Source organism: Hevea brasiliensis, chromosome 8, assembly GCF_030052815.1.
Source record: "Hevea brasiliensis isolate MT/VB/25A 57/8 chromosome 8, ASM3005281v1, whole genome shotgun sequence".
Taxonomy (NCBI): domain Eukaryota; kingdom Viridiplantae; phylum Streptophyta; class Magnoliopsida; order Malpighiales; family Euphorbiaceae; genus Hevea; species Hevea brasiliensis.
In genome coordinates, this window is record NC_079500.1 from 4476039 (window position 1) to 4494658 (window position 18620).

Genomic DNA, 18620 nt, shown 5'->3' on the forward strand with positions numbered 1-18620 from the left:
TCCATTATATATATATATGAAAAATTTAAAAAGGTTATGATAATAATAAATATATTTGAATTTTGTTGCTAGCTGTCGTTTAAAATAATATAAAACAATGAAAAATGAATGTACTTTATATTATAAAAATTTGGACTGATATGGGTTATTTGATTATCTTATTAAGGATCAAAAAATATTTTTTAAAGAAATATTTTCTCCAAAAAAAACTTATTTTCTATTATTTAATTGTAATATCAAAAATAAAAGAATTTTATTTTTTACTATTTTAAATATACTAAAAATATTAATTTTATTTCATTTTATAATATTATAAAAACGATTAGCCTATAAAAATGTACATGCAATGCTTTTTGAGTCTCAAAGCTTGACTTTCGCTAGTTTATCATTAGATCAAGGCTTACGAATTGTGTCTATGTCATATTTTTATATTTTAACAAATTTATCAAAATTTAAAAAATAATTTTAATTCAAAATGACTTTTTTTTACTAATATTTTTGTTGTTAATTAATTTTTATAAACAACCCAAACTTAAAAAAAAAAAATTTTCCATAATACAATCAAAATTAAGTATTAAAAGAAATGAAACAATATTTAACTTAATAGTCCTGTATTTAGGATAAATAAATACCATAAATTTAGTATCATGTTAACCAAAGAGCTTTAAAAATAACTTTTAAACTAGTATTTAGTGTTTTAATTCTAATTAAAATATTATCTCTCTTATTTATACTATTTAATGTCGTAATATTTATACTAGTGTTTAAAAGTTGAAGAATTAGTTTATGAAATGTTATATCTATAATTTTTAGAGGTTGAGAGAGCATTTTAATCAGATTAATAAAATAATATTACTATTTTTACATTTAATAATTAATTTAACAGTTAATTTTACTAAACATTTGTGTTTTAAATCACTATATAAATATATTTTTTTGAATTTAAAATTTTTATTAAAAACAAGGAAAAATTTAACTGAACATATACAAACTAAACCCAGTCATCAGACCCCCTAAATACACCCAACCTAAGACTCATAGTGTTAACTGAAAAAACCTGGTGAACCTCATAATACAAAAAATTAGAAATAGAACTAGGAATCTCAAACCATGTTTGAGGTTTTGTGTCCTGATGAGCAAAAATCATAACTTTCACAATTCTCTTATTGTGACGGGTATTGCTGTGCCAATCTTCTTCTTGTTTCTTCTTCTAGTGATCAGCTCTGCGAGACCAGTCAGTGGATAAAAGAGAGAGAAAAACAGCACGCCATTCATTGACACAGACATTTGTCTCAAAGATAATATTCCCGTTCTCGTGGAGAGTTCAGACTTGTCTTCTTCACTTCATGCTTATCTTTAAAGAGGATCCCTGCAGCGGCAGAAGCAGACAATGCATATGATTCAGAGAATCGGATGTCAACCTGAACAATGAAAAAAGAGTAACAATTTATCAGGTTGGACCATTGGAGGGTTTGGGATCTCTTGACATAAGAAGTCCTTGATTCCTAAGTGACGTTTAAGTAGCCAAATAAGACACTCACCTACAAGAACTGAAAGTACCACACATGCATATCAAGTTTGCTTGCACTAAAATATTACATCTTCTAATAACGTGAAGGTGCAATAGGTGTATTTCTTCCTCTGTGAGACAGTTTTTGGAGAATCAAGAATCCTCCCTCTTATCATTCTTTAACTTAAGATATCAATTTTCAATGACCTGTCAACAAGAAGGCTAAAAACCAAAAATAACATTAACCTGCTGCAAACTACATGATGGCTGCTCAAACTTCCTATCAATCGTTAATGTGGATTGGCTTCTTCATGATATGACTGCTACAGCAGAAATCATATGCGGCAATGTATCATAATAGCCAACCAAATAGAATGTCGCTTCTTACAGATAATATAACCAGCTCCTAAAATAGATTGCAACTTTGATCAGTGTCCTCTGCAGGACACAAACAGCTAACCAAAAACTAAATGTTACGAGTACTGACAAACCTGTTTCCTTGTGTATCCTTTATAGGAAGGCAGTCAGCTTACGTCTTGAAAACATAAGCAGCCTCATCACACTATCTGCAATCCAGAAAACCTTGTTTCCAGTTAATATAAATAGAGGTGATAAATACAGACAAAGAAGCTATGAACAAAATTTTATTATAAATTGAACTTGAGAAAGGATCTACCAGAACACTGTCTATCTGTATTATAAATTGTACAAGCTTTAATTCTCTTATTCTTCCTCTTCAGAGTCACTATCTGTTTCTTCCTCTCCAAGTTCAGTATCCATTTCTTCCTCATCACTTTCCATTTCATCCTCTTCATCGCTATCCATTTCATCCTCTTCAGAATCATTTTCTTCATTTATAGCACAACAAACATGTTAATACAGACAGACCTACAAAAGTAAATTGCTTTGAATTATAATTTTAAATTGATTACCTGGTTTAAAGGCAGATCTCATATCTATCTCAACACAGGGAATGTGGGCTATCTTGGACCATTCTTCCCCCTTATTCTTTTGGTAACTTTGTTTTAGCAGAGGGCAATTATTTATATACAGTGCCAAAAGTGATGGAGGCAGATTCTTTGGGAAAGAGGCCAACTTCGGGCAATTCTGGACTGAAAGAAGTTCAAGTGAGGCAAGGTTTTGAAACGCCTTAATAGAGAGGTATTCAAGATTCGGAAAGTCTCCAATGGACAGGTCGGTAAGTGAGGTAGGCAGCATCATTCCCATTTCATCCTGTGGAAAGGATACCAGGTCTGACCATCCTCCTCGAATACAAAGTTCTCTGAGAGAAGCAAATCTGTGCAACCCCCACTCAAACAGTGGCTTGCAGATGTTGCTAAAAGAAATATCAAGTTTCACGAGGTTGGCCGGAAAACCTTCTTCTGGAAATGATACAATGCCTTGACAATTATGTAGTACCAATACTTGAAGAGATGTGAGGTTGTGTATGTTATCAGGAAGGGCCTCAAGTTTCTCACAAACTTCAATCTGAAGTCGTTTCAAACAGGATGGAGGCAACCCTCTGCATGGGAAGGAAATAAGACTTGGACAGCCAACTATCCTTATCTTACGGAGATTGATGAGCATGTGAAGGTTGTCTGGTAAAGATTTAAGATTATAACAATATTTAATCTTCATATATTCGAGAGATGTGTTGCCAAATCTCTCAGCTATTGACTGCAACCTTGAGCAATGGCAAATGCGAAGCTCTTTTAGCCGGGGTAATAACTTCGTTCCAGATGATAATGACGTAAGAGAGTCACATTCGTAAATTTGCAAATACTCAAGATTGGATGTATTACCAGAGGAAAAAGAACCTTCTTCCTCATCCAACAAGCTTTGCAAATTCCGGCAATGTCTTATCTCCAGACATTTTAGAGTTGGAGGTAGCTGGCCTATTCCAAATGACACCAGAGAGTTGCAGAAAGAAATTTCCATGTCTTCGAGACAAGCATTGCTGTAATCTGGCAAAGATGTGAGAGCCATGCACCATCTAATCCGAATGGATCTCAGCATTGGAGGAAAACTAGCTTCTGGAAAGGAAACAAGTGTTATGCACCAGTCAATTGTTAGCAGTCTAAGGGACGCTAGGTTAAGAGACCAGTGCAGCAGGCTTTCACAAAATTCTAATTTCATAATTTCAAGCTGACTGCTAGCCTCAGAAGTGAACTGACGTGGGCAAGGAAAATGTCCCTTAATGGTCAAAGTTTTGGCCTTTTGTAATCGTAGCATGAACTCCTCTGTAAGTGATACGAAATTTGAAATTCCGTGTAGTACCACATAAGTTGGAGACCCAAAGTTAACCATATATGTAAAATCCACCGCTTTGCATTCTCTGATTTCCAGTTCACAGAGCATTGGAAGGCTCGGAAGCAAAACCTCCAACTGGAAACAGTTCCTAATCACAAGCCTTTTAATTGAAGAAAGATGGCTGGGTAACTTCCCTGATAGACTAGGACAATCTTTAATCTCAAGCTCATGCAAGCATGGGAATTCAACCTCACATGGATTCCATTCTTCCAATTCATCCATCTCAATAAGGTGCAGAGTCTCGAGAGTTAGAAAATGATTTAAATTGTTCCCCCCACAAAATTCTTGACCAACCTGTTTTACACCAGACATCCCTTTGACAAAAAGGTTTTTGAGAGATGAAAGTAGGCCAAGTTGTGGCAAGGAAATGCAATTCTTGCAGTCCTCTAACCTTATGGACACCAGATTATGGAATAAAGGATCCCCTACCCAGGAGGAAAATTTGGTGCCACTATAGCTTTTCACAGTGAGTTCTTTTAGTTTTCTATGAGGTTGCAGCCCATCAAGAATATCTTTGTCAAGTCTATCATTCCGCATAACATCGTCTTTCCATTCTAGTAGCAAAGCATCTAGGTCCTTTTTATCTATCAAGTTGGCCTGCCAAGCATGTCGAGCATCAATCACATTCTCCAATCCTGTAATGTGGAGTTTCCCTCGCAGAAATTTTAAGTTCGCCAAGGCTGATATATTAAGTCCACCACTTTTGCCCACTGCAAAATAAGACAGTGTCCGGAGATTTTTCAATTCTTTTACTTCCACTGGCATCCCGTCTACCAAGTTGACATTTGCAAAATCAAGATGGCGCAAGTTAATCAAATTTCCTATTCTTGAAGGCAATTTCTTTATATGTCGACATCCCTCCAACAACAGTGTTTGTAAGTTGTATAGTGAAGTTGCAGGCTCAGGTACAATTCTGATTTTTGTGTATGAAAGGTTTAGGTACCTTAAACGTTTCAAGTCACCAATTGAATCTGGTAACTCATAGAGGTTGTAACACTCAAATGATAGCACTCTTAAACACCTTAGCTTTGGCAACAAATCAGAAGGAACATTATTTGTCAAGCAGTTACCTTTGTAAAGTGGCAAAGGCAAGAAGGTTCGTAAACACTTCATCTTGTGAACAGGTTCAAATCTTTTGATACCATCAAATTCGTCAGGAATATAGGAGAAGTGACGAGCTCTTTCTTTCTTGAATTGCTCACCAACCATTGATTTATTCTCCAATTTGATGCATGTCTCTCCAACAACCCACTGAGCTAGGTCATTCACAAGATCATGCATTACAAACATGGATTCACCATCAATTGATGCTTGCAAAAGTGATCTGGACAACAGATCCTGAAAATACTTGGCACCTACATCTTCTGGTTGTCTTTCACCATCGAGTGGCTGAATCAAACCTTCTGCCATCCATAAAAGGATCAATTCCATCTCCTGAAATTCATAATCCTTCGGAAAAATTGCACAATAGGCAAAACACCTCTTTAAATTTGAGGGGAGGTGATGGTAACTTAATCTTAACACAGGAAGAATACCACTCTCGTCATCTTGTAAATTCCATATTTTGCTATTCAACATATCTTCCCACTCATCTTCATGTTTTGCCCGCAAAAGGCCACCCAAAGTTCTTGCAGCCAAAGGCAAGCCACCACACTTATTTATGACTTTTTCACGAATGATTTCCTGATTTGCAAGCGCATTATCTCTTCTATTCTCAAAGGCATGCTTTGTAAACAACAACCAACAATCATCATCTGAAATACTTTCCAGCCTGTGAAAATCAACTGTCCCCATCCTTCGTGCAACAATTGTACTTCTTGTTGTCACTAGTATTCTACATCCTGGTGCTCCATCCATAAAAGGGGGACGTAGAGCATTCCAATCTTCATAATTCTCACTCCAAACATCGTCTAGAACAATAAAAAACTTCTTCCCTGCTAGTTCCTTATGTAATGCGAGTTGAACTTGATTAAGTTCCTTCATTTCACAGTGCTTCAAAGTGATCGACTCAAGAATGCTCTTTGTTATTCTCAAACTGTCAAAAACTTCAGACACATGAACCCATGCTTTGGGATGAAAATGCTGCAAAGCTTCATCATTGTATACAAGCCGGGCTAGTGTTGTTTTACCCACCCCACCCATCCCAACAATGGGTACAACTCCAACCTTTCCACTGCTTGTATCATCACTTGAGAGCAAATCAAGTATCTTCCTTTTATCTTCATCTCTGCCATACACTTGAGGTTCATCTTGCAAACATGAACTCTGAGGTCGTTGCCATACCTGTCTAGATGGCCCCACAACAATCTCTCTCAAATTCAGAACATCCTTCTGCTCTGTAATGTCTTTGAATCTGGTGGTTATCTCCTTTATCTTGGACAGCATCTCAAAATTAAACGTGACAGCTCTTGGACTAAAATTAGTACAACAAGTTGGAATGAGTTTTCGAACCTTACTTGTGGAGGCTTGAGGTTCTCCCTCTAGCTTGCGTTGCAAAGATTCCATAGCAAACTCGTCCAAGATGTCCTCCACATCGTAAGCCAAGTCTTGGAGCTCGCTCAGCCACATCTTCACCTGCTTGTTTGTCATTTGCTTCTCCTCTGCATCTTCTAGAACAGACTGAATTTTGAGCAACATTTTTTCCCACTTCTTAATCTCAGCATCTACTTTCCCTTGACGTAAGAAGCTCAGCATTTCAGGTAAGACCAACTTGGCCAACAACGCTTCCATCAAAGCCGATAGGGCTGCCTCTCCAATCAAAGACATGGTTTCCTTGCAGAAATAGCAGAATTGAAGTTGGGTTCAAGAGAAGTACAGGGGTTTTAAGCTCAGAGAGAGAGAGAGAGAGAAACAGGGGAAGGGAATCGCAGAGAAAAGAAAGTTGAAGCTAAGAGAGGAAAAGGAGAAGAGGAACAATTAAAGCGTATCTCCTTTTTCCTTAACAAACTAAAGCCGCCTCTCGCCAAAAAGAAAGTGGAAGTGCGCGCGCATATATATATATATATATATATATATATATATATATATATATATATATATATAATTTTAATAATTTTTTTTGAAAAAATGTAATTTTAATAATTAAAATAATATAAAATGTAAAATTATGTAAAAATATAAAAAATTAAAACAATAAAATCAACCACACAATCTTCTTGACGCATAATGTGCATAGTGATTAGCATACTTATGATGTTATTTATGATTTTAAAATAGTATATTTTTTAATATATATTTTGAAATGAATTATTTTTATTTATTTTTAATGCATCATTATCTTTTTATATGACCCCTTTTATTATTAATTTTAATTATTTACAATAATAATTTTTATAAATATATTTAAAAAGTAATAAGATAATAACAACAAACAACTTATTTTCCAAAAAAAAATAAAGGGGAAGAAAAGCTTTTATACATATCATATGGTATCTTTTCAGAAAAATTTAAAAAATATATATATTTTAATTGAATTATACTCTTATTAAAATTGAAATAAAATACAAATTTGCACAAATACTTAAATTTTAATGTAAATAGAATTTATTTATATAAATAAAATAATTATAAAGAAAAAAGTCTTTAAAAAAAAGAAAAATAGCCAAAAATTAAACATTTCTTAGTTTTTAGTGCAAAACTAGATCTTAAAAATGATATGGAATTATTTATTAATAATAATATGAAATTATTATTATTATTATTATTATTTTAATAATATTAAAACAAATATTTAAAAACATAATTACGAAAAATATATATATACTATAAATTAATATTTAATATTTATAAATAAAATAATTAAAAGTTGTAAGAAATTATATAATACATGTGTAACGCGCTTCAAAAATTAATATATATAAAAACAGAAAAGAATATATTGAAATTGCTAAAATATTTTTCATAATTTATACTATTTATAAGAATATTTATAAACTTGTATTTATAGCAGTAAATATATAAATTTATCACTAATAATATAGTTTAATAATAAAAATATATGTTGTTATTTATAGTATTTGTTATTAATAATATTTAGCCATAAAATATAATTTATATTATTCAGCACTAATAATATTTAGCGATAATTTACTCATTAATAATATATGTAATTAGCTATTTATAATAATTTATCGTCAATAATTTTTAACGACTTATTTACCACTAAATTTTTATATAATTTTAATTTCTATAATTAATATAAATTAATTTTTGAATATTATTTTAATATTAATTTCATTTATACATAAAATCATATTATAATTTCAAATAAAGTAATTTGTAATTTTAATTTTAATTATTAAAAATTATTTATAATTATATTTTTTTATTATTTAAATTAATTTTAAAATTTATATAAATTTAAAATTATAATGTAATATTATTTAGATAAGAATTTCCACCGCCTAAAATAACTAACCTGGTCTGTTGCTTGTCCTAAGAGTGCTGCCTTGTGCCGTGCCTTTGCTCATATCAAAAGAGGCAGGTCTCTTTGTATTCCAATAGAAAACTATACAAAAATTTATAATTAAAAAAAGTAAAAAAAAATTATTTACATAGAAATAGATTTGTAATATGTTAAAAAAAATTAATTGTGATATGTAAAATACAGGTTACATACTATACTTATTTCTATTCTTTCTAATTTTTATAAAAATTTTATTATATTAAATTATTTTATTATCAAAATTTATATAATTTTTTTAATTATTTTATTAAACTTTTTTCATAATATAAACTTTATATGAAGTAATAATTATGAATCATCAAAATCATAAATTTTATATTGTAAATATCTAACTAATTTATTATATATACTTGATATATTTATTTTATTTAACTGTATATTAGAAGAAGCTTATTAATTTATTAAACAAATTAATTAATGAGACATTGAAAAAAATTAATTATTATCTATAATATTTACAATATATATAAAAAAGTGGGAAAAAGAATAATGGATTGTCAAAAATATCCTTAATTTTTAAAATTACTTGTAATTATATTTTTTACTATTTAAATCAATATATTTTAAGTAAAATAAGAATTAAAAATTATTAATTATAAAATTTTTATTATATTCGAATGTGCTAAGAGGTTAATTTTCTTAGTATCTCTTTTCTCTTTATGTTGAAATCGAAGAGGCTGGTTCTGGTAAAAATTTGTATTCTCATACTATATTTATAGTACTTATTTATAATATTCTAATTTATCAAATTAATATTTTTAATAATTTTATTTTCTTATAATTTATTTGAACTAACATTAATTAAAAGTAAAATATATAATTTGATATCATGATAATGAATAATTAAATTTAATTAAAAATTATTAAATTACAATAATATCATATTATATATGAAAATTTAAAAAATTATATATATAAAGATTAAATCTGTAACACCCCGAAATTTTAATTTTTATGAGTATTTTGGTATTTTAATTTTATTTAAATTTTAGGAATTTTTTTGAGATTTTTCGGATTTTAAAAATTGGGTTCGATTTTCCGAAAATATAAACTTTGATGATTTTTAAAAATTAATTTAAAGACCACGTGGCAAAACTAAAAATATATTTGGAGTCTACGTATTTTTCTGAGTTTTATGGAATTTTTTCGGAATTTTTGGACCTCGTTTTCTGTCCCGAGGCAGAGTAAAAATTCAAAATTTTGTATCCTGAATCGAACCGGCCGAATCGAACCGGACCGGATCGGACCGGTCGAATCGGACCGGCCCTTTTCCTTCTTCCTTTTTCTTCTCCCGCGCGCGATGGCTCTCTCCCTTTTCTCTCTCGTTTCTCTCTCCTCCCCTCCCCTGCCGCCGGCCAGCCGCCTCCCCTGCGTCCTCCCCTCGCCGCCTCGGTATCCCAACCGGTAGCGGCCCTTGAGCCGAAAACGCCGCGCGCGTCCCCTGCGGCCAAGCCTGCCCGACTTCCTCGGCCAAATCCGGCGATCCGACCGATTGGGCCGGGTCTTGTGTCCAAAATCATCTACTCGGAGAGCTTTCCATAGACACAAACGCAGAAATCCATCAAGCGGATTGTCCGATTTTAGCTCGGGAAGATTTTAGCCCATTTCGACTTTTGGGCTAGATTTCTAAAACCGTGAATCCACGAGAAAACCGAGGCCACCAAAGACTCTCCATTCGTCGAGAGCTTCGCAACGACATAAATTTCGAATTTTTCCGACACCGTTTTTCGGTGGGTCCCACGGAACTTCGCAGTGTATTTTCGAGCATTAAATGAGCTTAGAAAATTCTGAAAAATTTATGTACTAACCCCCGTGTTATGGGCTTCGTGTAGGTATCCTCGATTCGCGGATATTCGACGATTGACACAGTACGCAAAATTAGGCGAACGGACTGTTCTGGAAAAGTCTCGGGTGGACCGAGGTTTTGGCTAGCCCCCCATTTGTCAGACGTCCCGAGTGTGTTCCCGAAGTCGGAATCGGAAAAGGTAAACCCGAACCTTGCTTTTTCGTAATTTTCTAGTGCTTAAATAGGATTAAAAATCCATAAAATATTCGTGGTAGCTTAGAAAATTACGATTCTTTTTGCAATAGCTTAGTAATATTGCTAAGGACCGCGGGGCAAAGTTTTATAATTTTTAGAGCTTGTTTGGACAGTTTTTGCAAAAATGGTCAATTATAGGGACTAAATTGAAATTTTGCGTATTGTGATGAATGACTGATTTGATGGGCCCAGGAGGGGCTGTGTGATATGATTGAACTGTTGATATATGGATTGTGAATATAGAAGTGCATTTTTAGCCCTTTTGCAGGTTGGGTAGGTCCTAGGTATAGGGGAGACTCTGCCGGATTTTCGGCACGATTTAGGACGTATTTGGTCTTTTCATGATTTGTATTGAGTCATTGTGTTAAATAATTGTAATATAATTGTCAGGTGAGCCGGGACAGCCTTCTTCCTCCGCCCAGCCGCCTCAGTGACAATCGTCAAGTCTGTGAGTAAAATATTAATTTTAATTATAATTTCGATATTATTATATGTTCAGCATGCCCATGCATCACTTATATGCATATATTTATGTAGTTAAACTCTAGGCACGATTTATGTTGCATTCGTAACTGTTGATGTGCCATGGATGTTGTTGTGGTAACTTGGAGCAGTGTGCGTGCGTTGGCGTGCGTGTGATGTGGTGTGGACTATGGATAGGACGGGGTAGTCACGGCTTGAGTAATTCGCTGGGACCCGTTCCTTCGAGGGGTAGTCACGGCTTGAGTAATTCGCTGGGACCCTCGATTTGGTTATTAAGTGGAAGTCCGAGCTTGAGTAATTCGGCACGGGTTGGATTTAAGAGAGTCAGATAGGGATCACCCCATATGTTATGATTGATTCTACAGGGTGTGTGAGTGCTCCAAATTACCTTTTTGATGTTATGATGTGAAAATGTTATTTATGTTGCATTTCACTCTACAGGGTGCATTAGTTCAGATAGTTATAGAGATTATAGTTAAGATTGATATTTTACTCTCTGAGTCGAACGCTCACTCCTGTTCAAAAATTTTTACAGGCCACAGGAGGATATTTTTTTGAGGTTAACCTGCTTTTCTCCATCGCAGGTCGTTTATCAGTATTTGTGTAATTCTATAAACTTCTAGAATTTCCGCATGTGTTAGAAATGTTATTTGATTTGGGTCTGTAAACTAAATTATTATTTTGGGACCTGTAAACTTAATATGCTATGCATGTTTGATGGATTGGATGAGGGAGCTGAGCTCCCATTTATTATTATGTTGATGAGTATGTGGAGGGTGAGCTGAGCTCCCCAGTTGAGTATTATTGTGTTTACAGGTCGGGTGAGTCAAAAACTCCCCCGTTGGAAAGTCCATTTTATGGCCAGACTCTGTCCGTTTGTTTTCTTGAAATTGGGCCCAAATGGGCCTTAGAGTTGGGTTAATGAACAGTTAGGCTTACTACGGGCCTCGGGGGCTTTAGGTCGCCTGTGTCCTAGTGCCGTCCGGCCCATAGGTTGGGTCGTGACAAATGTGGTATCAGAGCTTAGGCTCCAGATTCTTAGGGAATGTTGTCTAAAGTGTTGGGAAAAGTCTAATAGGAGTCACATGCGGAAATATAGGGTCCACATTCGTCTTGCATTGTCATCTTTGCTTCTAGTTTCTGCTCCATATGTATGTATAAATATAAGTCTATAGAGCTGTGTAATGTGCAGTTTTGAATTTTGTGGGCTAATGCTGCTGAATTTCAGGAAAATGCGTAGAAGGTGAGAGCCGCCATCGCACGAGCGGATGTGCCCGACAAGGTGTCAAGACAGATGAGGCGCCGCCAGGAGGCGGGGTAAGAGGCCTAGAGCTGCTCAAGTAGAAGAGCAGCTACCCACAGTTCAGGAACAGTCTTTCATGGCACAGGGTCCTATGGACCCCATGGCAGCTACTCTAGCTGGTCTGCAGAGAACCATCGACATTATGGCTCAATATATGGTCCACCCACCACAGCAGCAGCAGTCCACCGCACCAAGAGAGGAATCTTATAAACAGATCATAAATTTTAAGAAGTTGGTGCCTGGTACTTATGATGTGTCAGATGATGCATATCGGTTTTTGGATTCCTGCAGCATGTGCAGAATGCACTGATTGATCGATAGAAGATTGATAGAGTGTATGCAGCACGTCATGGGGCCTATGCCTAGACAATGGATGAATGACTACGTGTTACCCCGGATGGAGGGTTTGACATGGGCTCAGTTTGTGGAACTTTTTATCAATCGGTTTGTGCCAGAAAGCTTCAGAGATTAGAAACAGTGGGCTTTTGAGGCCCTAAGACAGAATGGCAGGTCTGTAGATGAATATGCTACAGAATTTCTGGAATTGAGCAGATATGCCCCTACAGCAGTAGCTACGGAAACTATGAAGGTGAAGAGGTTCCTAAAGGGGCTTGACAGGAGGTACGCGAACCTGGCCATGATGTCGGATCAGTCTTTTGATGTGGTGGTTGATCGAGCCAGACAGATTGAGATTAGCTATGCTGTGGATGACAGCGGAAGTGCAAAGAAAAACAGAGCAGAGGGTTCTTCAAGTGTTCCCCAAATGGGTACTCCGGATAGTGGTGGCCAGAGTAATTACAGAGGAAAGGGTAGGAGCAAGAGAAGTGGTTTTAGACACAGACCACGAGGATTCGCACTGTGGTACGGATCCAAAGAAGTCACGCCGGTACGCAGCCTGGTCCGTTCAGATCCTCCTTGGCACCGTGTGCACAGTGGAAGAGCACATTCGTGACCTTGTTTGATGGGGTCGAGTATGCTTGTGTGTGGCCAACCGGGTCACTTTGCTAGGGAATGCCCCGTTTTCAGCGAGCCACAGATGGGGTCACAAGGTTCTGTTGCGAATGTTCCTCGACAATTGTATCCGGGTGCTTCCAACATGGCAGGCAGTCAGTTCAGTGGCCAACAGGGCCGAGGACAAGGGGGACGTGGATTTGGAGGCGGTCGAGGTAGAAGTCGCACGTGGTTACGCCACTCGGGTAGGGGTCAAGCTCGGGTTTTCACCCCGACCCACCGGGATGCTCAAGCTTCAAATGCGGTTGTGGTGTATTCTTCCAGTGCATTCTTATGAGGCTCGTGTTTTGATAGATCCGGGTGCTACGCACTCATTTGTCTCCCCTGTGTTTGCCATGAGGTTGGGTAGAAACCCTACAACTTTAGAGTGCCCTTTGTCGGTAGCTACCCCACTTAGCGACAACATAGAGGTAGATATGGTTTTTCCGGGTAGCCCAGTGGTAGTGGATGGAAAGATCCTCCCAGCAGACTTGGTTCCTCTACCAGTAATGGATTTCGATGTAATCCTGGGGATGGATTGGTTGGCAACTCATTATGCCACCTTAGACTACAGGAACAAAAAGGTGTATTTCCACATACCTGGTGTGGAAGGGTTTAGCTTTGATGGTGACAGAAGCGTAGCTCCATATAACTTGGTGTCAGCAATTAGTGCCAGAAAAATGTTGAGGCGTGGATGCCAAGGGTATTTGGCATTGGTGAGAGATACATCTGTAGAAGGTGTCAGCATGGAAAATGTTCCTGTTGTCAGAGAATTCATGGATGTCTTCCCTGAGGAGCTTCCAGGGTTGCCACCAGAAAGGGGAATAGAGTTCTGCATTGATATTGTTCAGGTACAAACCCCATTTCAATGCCACCTTACAGGATGGCACTAGCAGAATTGAAAGAGCTGAAGGAGCAACTACAGGAGCTTTTGGACAAGGGTTTCATACGTCCGAGCACTTCACCCTGGGGTGCTCCTGTTCTATTCGTAAGAAAGAAGGATGGGTCATTGAGGTTGTGTATCGACTACAGACAGCTGAACAAGGTGACAGTGAAGAACAAGTATCCACTTCCTCGGATCGATGATTTGTTTGATCAGCTCCAAGGAGCTAGATTCTTTTCCAAGATAGACCTGCGATCAGGCTACCATCAGTTGAGAATCAGGAATGAGGACGTGTCCAAAACGGCTTTCAGGACAAGATATGGTCATTATGAGTTCTTGGTGATGTCTTTTGGACTCACTAATGCACCAGCAGCCTTCATGGACTTGATGAACAGGGTGTTTAAGCCATTTTTGGACCGTTTTGTCATCGTATTCATAAATGACATTTTGGTATACTCTCGAACCGAGGAAGAACACGTGTGGCACTTGAGGATGGTGTTGCAGACCTTGAGGGAGCACCAGCTATATGCCAAATTTTCAAAATGTGAATTTTGGCTAGAAAGCATCTCATTCTTGGGACATGTGGTTTGTAGTGACGGTATTCAAGTGGATCCCAAGAAAATTGAAGCTGTAACTGATTGGCTTAGGCCTACAACAGTCACTGAGGTGCGAAGTTTTCTGGGTTTAGCTGGCTACTACAGGCGTTTTGTGCAAGATTTCTCCAGGATAGCGGCTCCCCTAACTAAGTTGACCAGGAAGAATGTTCCATTCATTTGGACAGATGACTGTGAGGTGAGTTTCCAGAAGCTTAAGGAGTGTCTAACCACTGCCCCTGTGTTGACACTACCTGTGAGCGGTGAAGGATACACCGTGTATTGTGACGCCTCCAGAGTTGGCCTAGGGTGTGTTTTGATGCAGAATGGAAAGGTAGTGGCTTATGCTTCAAGGCAGCTGAAGAGGCATGAGCAGAACTACCCCACCCATGATTTGGAAATGGCGGTTGTAGTCTTTGCACTGAAAATCTGGAGACACTACCTGTATGGTGAAGTGTGCGAGATATACACCGACCACAAGAGTTTAAAGTATATCTTCCAACAGAGGGATTTGAACTTGAGACAGAGGAGATGGATGGAGCTTCTAAAAGACTATGATTGCACCATCCAGTACCACCCTGGAAAGGCCAATGTTGTGGCAGATGCCTTGAGCAGAAAATCTTCTGGCAGTTTGGCGCACATTTCAGTAGAGAAGAGACCATTGATTCAGGAGGTACATGAGTTGATGGATCAAGGTTTAATCCTAGATCTTTCAGATGAGGGGGTATTGTTGGCTCACTTTTCAGTGAGGCCAGACTTGAGGGACAGAGTTAGAGTTTCCCAGCACAGAGACCAACAACTGATGAAGATCATAGAAAGAGTACAGCAAGGTGAAGGTGGTGAGTTTGGATTTGCCAATGATGGCGCCCTAATGCAAGGTTCTAGGATATGTGTGCCCGATGTGGACAACCTCAGGAATGAAATCATGCGAGAGGCACACTACACACTGTACAGTGTCCACCCAGGTTCCACCAAGATGTACCATGATGTGAAAGATAGCTATTGGTGGAATGGCATGAAGAGAGACATAGCAGACTTTGTGTCCAAATGCTTGACTTGTCAGAAGGTGAAGTTTGAACACCAGAGACCGTCAGGGAAGCTGCAAGAGCTCCCTATCCCAGAATGGAAGTGGGAAATGATTACTATGGATTTTGTGACTGGGTTGCCTCGTACCACGCGAGGATATGATTCGATATGGGTAATTGTAGATCGCTTGACCAAATCACCACTTCTTACTCAGAAGACTACATACTCTGTGGCACAGTATGCCCGGCTCTACATTCGAGAAATAGTCAGATTGCATGGAGTTCCGGCTTCCATAATATCTGACAGAGGGCCCCAGTTCACTTTTCGGTTTTGGAGAAAGTTGCAGGAGGCACTTGGTACACAGTTGAACTTCAGTACTGCTTTCCACCCTCAGACAGACGGACAGTCCGAAAGGACAATCCAAACACTGGAAGACATGCTTCGCATGAGTGTATTGGATTTTGGAGGTCAATGGGATGAGCAGCTAGCTTTGGTGGAGTTTGCCTACAACAACAGTTACCATTCCAGCATAGGGATGACACCCTATGAGGCACTATATGGAAGAAAGTGTAGGTCTCCTCTGTGTTGGACAGAAATGGGGGAAGCAAAGGTGCATGATGTAGACCTAGTGCAGTACACTTCAGAGGTAGTTCCTTTAATCAGGGAACGACTGAGGACTTTCGATGAGATGTAAGAGTTATGCAGACCCCAGACGGAGGGATGTGGAGTTTGCAGTGGGCGACTATGTATTTCTGAAGGTTTCTCCAATGAAGGGAGTCATGAGATTTGGAAAGAAGGGCAAGTTGGCACCTCGATATATCGGACCTTTTGAGGTTACGGATAGAGTTGGAGCAGTTGCCTACCGGTTGGAGCTATCACCCAACCTTTCTCACGTTCATCCCGTGTTTCACATCTCCATGCTTAGGAAATACATTCTCGATCCTTCTCATGTACTGCAGCCGGATGTGATAGAGCTAAAAGAGAACTTGACATTTGAGGAGCAACCTGTAGCCATAGTGGACTACCAAGTAAGACAGCTAAGATCCAAACAGATCCCTATGGTTAAGGTTTTGTGGAGGAGTCAGTCAGTGGAAGAGTGCACCTGGGAGTCAGAACGGGACATGCGTAGCAAGTACCCCTATCTGTTCAATGTATAATCATGTGCTTTATTCTGCCTTGTGTAAAAATTCGAGGACGAATTTTCTGTAAGGGGGGAAGAATGTAACACCCCGAAATTTTAATTTTTATGAGTATTTTGGTATTTTAATTTTATTTAAATTTTAGGAATTTTTTTGAGATTTTTCGGATTTTAAAAATCGGGTTCGATTTTCCGAAAATATAAACTTTGATGATTTTTAAAAATTAATTTAAAGACCACGTGGCAAAACTAAAAATATATTTGGAGTCTATGTATTTTTCTGAGTTTTATGGAATTTTTTCGGAATTTTTGGACCTCGTTTTTGGTCCCGAGGCAGAGTAAAAATTCAAAATTTTGTATCCTGAATCGAACCGGCCGAATCGAACCGGACTGGATCGGACCGGTCGAATCGGACCGGCCCTTTTCCTTCTTCCTTTTTCTTCTCCCGCGCGCAATGGCTCTCTCCCTTCTCTCCCTTGTTTCTCTCTCCTCCTCGCCGCCACGGCCGCCTCCCTGCGTCCTCCCCTCGCCGGCGCCGCCTCCCGGTATCCCAGCCGGCTAACGCTGGCCGAAACGCCGCAACGTCCCCTGCGCGCGCCGCGCCGCTTCGACTTCCTCGGCCAAATCCGGCCGATCCGGCCACCGATTGGACCGGGTCTTGTGTCCAAAATCATCTACTCGGCGAGAGCTTTCCATAGACACCAAGAACGCCGAAATCCATCAAGCGGATTGTCCGATTTTAGCTCGGGAAGATTTTAGCCCATTTCGACTTTTGGGCTAGATTTCTCGAAAACCGTGAATCCCACGAGAAAACCGAGGCCACCAGCACGCTCCATTCGTCGAGAGCTTCGCAACGACATAAATTTCGAATTTTTCCGACACCGTTTTTCGGTGGGTCCCACGGAACTTCGCAGTGTATTTTCGAGCATTAAATGAGCTTAGAAAATTCTGAAAAATTTATGTACTAACCCCCGTGTTATGGGCTTCGTGTAGGTATCCTCGATTCGCGGAAATTCGGCGATTGACACAGTACGCAAAATTAGCCGAACGGACCCGTTACCGGAAAAGTCTCCGAATTGGACCGAGGTTTTGGCTAGCCCCCCATTGTCAGACGTCCCGAGTGTGTTCCCGAAGTCGGAATCGGAAAAGGTAAACCCGAACCTTGCTTTTTCGTAATTTTCTAGTGCTTAAATAGGATTAAAAATCCATAAAATATTCGTGGTAGCTTAGAAAATTACGATTCTTTTTGCAATAGCTTAGTAATATTGCTAAGGACCGCGGGGCAAAGTTTTATAATTTTTAGAGCTTGTTTGGACAGTTTTTGCAAAAATGGTCAATTATAGGGACTAAATTGAAATTTTGCGTATTGTGATGAATGACTGATTTGATGGGCCCAGGAGGGGCTGTGTGATATGATTGAACTGTTGATATATGGATTGTGAATATAGAAGTGCGTTTTTAGCCCTTTTGCAGGTTGGGTAGGTCCTAGGTATAGGGGAGACTCTGCCGGATTTTCGGCACGATTTAGGACGTATTTGGTCTTTTCATGATTTGTATTGAGTTATTGTGTTAAATAATTGTAATATAATTGTCAGGTGAGCCGGGACAGCCTTCTTCCTCCGCCCAGCCGCCTCAGTGACCATCGTCAAGTCTGTGAGTAAAATATTAATTTTAATTATAATTTCGATATTATTATATGTTCAGCATGCCCATGCATCACTTATATGCATATATTTATGTAGTTAAACTCTAGGCACGATTTATGTTGCATTCGTAACTGTTGATGTGCCATGGATGTTGTTGTGGTAACTTGGAGCAGTGTGCGTGCGTTGGCGTGCGTGTGATGTGGTGTGGACTATGGATAGGGCCAGGCGATCA

The 18620-nt window shown here is 38.1% G+C and overlaps 1 protein-coding gene across 7 annotated transcripts; it reads right to left on the minus strand.

Moving 5' to 3' along the window:
• Positions 1-929: 929 nt before the first annotated feature.
• Positions 930-6690, minus strand: LOC110654626 (putative disease resistance RPP13-like protein 1). Of its 7 annotated transcripts, none has more exons than XR_009150490.1 (4): positions 2443-6690; positions 2187-2358; positions 2002-2076; positions 930-1369 (listed from the first exon to the last, which is right to left on the minus strand). XR_009150490.1 is itself a non-coding variant. In XM_058150974.1 (3 exons), exons 1-2 carry the CDS (start codon positions 6584-6586, stop codon positions 2234-2236), a joined length of 4269 nt encoding a protein of 1422 aa, XP_058006957.1. In that variant the 5' UTR covers positions 6587-6689; the 3' UTR covers positions 930-2076; positions 2187-2233. The 7 variants fall into 7 exon arrangements, 1 of the variants encoding a protein (XP_058006957.1); XR_009150485.1 differs by having other exon boundaries at positions 930-1421; XR_009150486.1 differs by having other exon boundaries at positions 930-1916.
• Between the last annotated feature and the right edge of the window lie 11930 nt (positions 6691-18620).